The sequence below is a fragment of the Buceros rhinoceros genome, unplaced genomic scaffold (assembly GCF_000710305.1).
Source record: "Buceros rhinoceros silvestris isolate BGI_N320 unplaced genomic scaffold, ASM71030v1 scaffold25017, whole genome shotgun sequence".
NCBI classification, from domain to species: Eukaryota; Metazoa; Chordata; class Aves; order Bucerotiformes; family Bucerotidae; genus Buceros; species Buceros rhinoceros.
This window is the reverse complement of record NW_010423187.1, coordinates 6,505-8,635: the sequence shown is the minus strand read 5'-3', so window position 1 is coordinate 8,635 and position 2,131 is coordinate 6,505. Positions and strand designations below refer to the sequence as shown.

Here is a 2,131-nt window from a genome sequence, read left to right as displayed (position 1 = left end):
GGTTTTTTTCCTCTCAATTATGCAGTTTTAAAGCATTTCAGATAATTAATGAAGGCCTTGGCTTCTAATAAAATAAAATACACAGCAATGAATAATATTAAACATTTACTAAGGTAAACTCGGAATACTTTTTAAGGCACCTGAGATAAATGGTGTCTAGCAAAATTCACTTGGGTAGTATTTTTATTAAAAGTTCCACTTAAAATACTGTTTCTTTGGTTGAAATGGCTTGGCAGGAATGTATCGTTAACTTTGCAGCCTTTCCCGTGCAAGAAAAGACAACCTACATTTGGCTTCATCTGTAAAGAAAGGTGATAATGCTTCTTCCTTTAGCTCTACTTGAAATGTCATGCATGATGTCTTTCCCCATGTTTCAGAATTCACACTTAGAAACGTGAACCTGTGACTGAACAGGAACTACTTAAAGCTCATTTCTACTGACATTCTAAGTTCTGCTATTTTGTTTGTTTGGTGGTGTTTTGGTTTTTTTGGCAGAAAAGTAGATGAGAAAACGCCTTTGGATTTCCACTATCATTTGGAACAGGAGTGGAGAAATGCATCGAGTCCAGGTAAACATTGACTGCATGACTCAGTGTGCTACACAGCAGCCAGATTCCTCATGTTTGTGCAGAAGGGACATTCTGGAGAAAGTTTTGGAGCAATTTTTGCACTGGTATTTCTTCACATCCGAGTGGGTCTGCAGATGAGCCCTCAGATTGGATCTGTCTGCAAAAGCCCTGTTGCAGTGAGGACAGGAAAACGGCTTCTCTCCTGAAAAGGAAACACCACAGAGAAAATAGGATAAATCTTTAAAAAGAAATACATGATCAGGACACGTAAAACCTGCTTTTATCCTAAAAAAACAATGAACAAGCAGAAAGGATTTGTTATAATAAGGAGTGTGTAATAAAAGGTTAATCAGGCCACAGATACACCAGCTTTCAGCTGTGCTGACTGCACTTGCAGAGCTCAGTCTTTTCAGAATATTCTGCCAAGTGCAGTCTCCAAAGCCAAGCTGCTGACACCTTCTGCAGCTACAGGTGCCGGCAGTGCTTTTAGGTCGAGCTCCTCCCAACATTTTCCGGTATTTTCATAGAACTCTTTCTGCTTAGCACTGTGTGAGTTACTGGTAACAAGAGTTTCGACTGAAAAGCACCACACAGCTCTCAACCGATGTTACATCATGCCCAGGATAACACTCAAATTCAAGTTCTAGCCACAGCAGAAAAAAAAAAAAAAAAAAAAAAAAAAAAAAAAAAAAAAAAAAAAAAAAAAAAAACACCCAACCCAACAAAACACCCAACCACTTTGGTGATGATGTCTTTCTAATTCTGAAGGACTTGAGATAGTGCATGCAGAATGTGCCAGCTGCTTAAGGAGTCAGAAAGCAGCCCTTCAAGTATTGCCTTTCTGGTTTTGCTCCTTGATTTCTGAGTCAGCTGGAGCCTTCTTAAAGTTAGCAATTTCCAAAGCCTGAAAGTTAACATAAAATCCTCAAAGCAAAACCTTTGGAAGCTAGTGGAAATGGGTTAAACCATCCTAAGATTATCACGGGAACAATGCTGATTTATGCCAGTATCTGGTCCGTAGGTATGAGACCATGGTACACTCCCACCCCCCAGAGAGAGAATTTAGCCTTTTCACGATACATTTGAAATTCAGCAGATGCATTTCAATGGTAGTAAAGAAACACTGCTGGTTTTCCCACCTGTGGAGAAAAATTGCAAAAAGGCATCCCGATGTTACAGCACCAAGAGACTGCAATTGTAATGGTGGTCCTTACCAGTGTGAGTTCTAATGTGTCCTTGAAGTAGCCAGGGTCTAGAGAAAGCCTTGCCGCAGATCTTGCAGACACAAGGTAGTGTGTGGGTCCTGATGTGCATCTTAAGCGCTCCCAGGCTGACGTACTCCTTGTCACAGTACTTGCAGCTGAACGATTTCCTAGACTGGGCATCACAGTGCAGCTGCTTATGTTTGGCCAACCCGGAGAAAGTTGAATAGGTCTTGTTGCATAAACTGCACTGAAACTTTTCAGCTTCGATTGCATGGGGGTCTGAAAGCTTGGACTGGATTCTCTCTTCTTCATCACTAATGGGACTTTCTGCACCGCTGTGATCTTTGGAGGCGGTGT

The 2,131-nt window shown here is 41.1% G+C and overlaps 1 protein-coding gene across 1 annotated transcript in view; it reads right to left on the bottom strand.

Annotated features, from left to right (window-relative positions):
* Positions 1 to 472: 472 nt before the first annotated feature.
* SNAI2 (snail family zinc finger 2) overlaps positions 473 to 2,131 on the bottom strand; it is a 2,589-nt gene continuing 930 nt past the window's right edge. Inside the window, exons 3-4 of the mRNA XM_010140359.1 lie at positions 1,784 to 2,101; positions 473 to 771 (exon numbers count right to left, since the gene is read on the bottom strand). Of these exons, the coding sequence (XP_010138661.1) occupies positions 590 to 771; positions 1,784 to 2,101 (500 nt within the window). The 3' untranslated portion in view covers positions 473 to 589. The remainder of the gene's footprint in view (positions 772 to 1,783; positions 2,102 to 2,131) is intronic.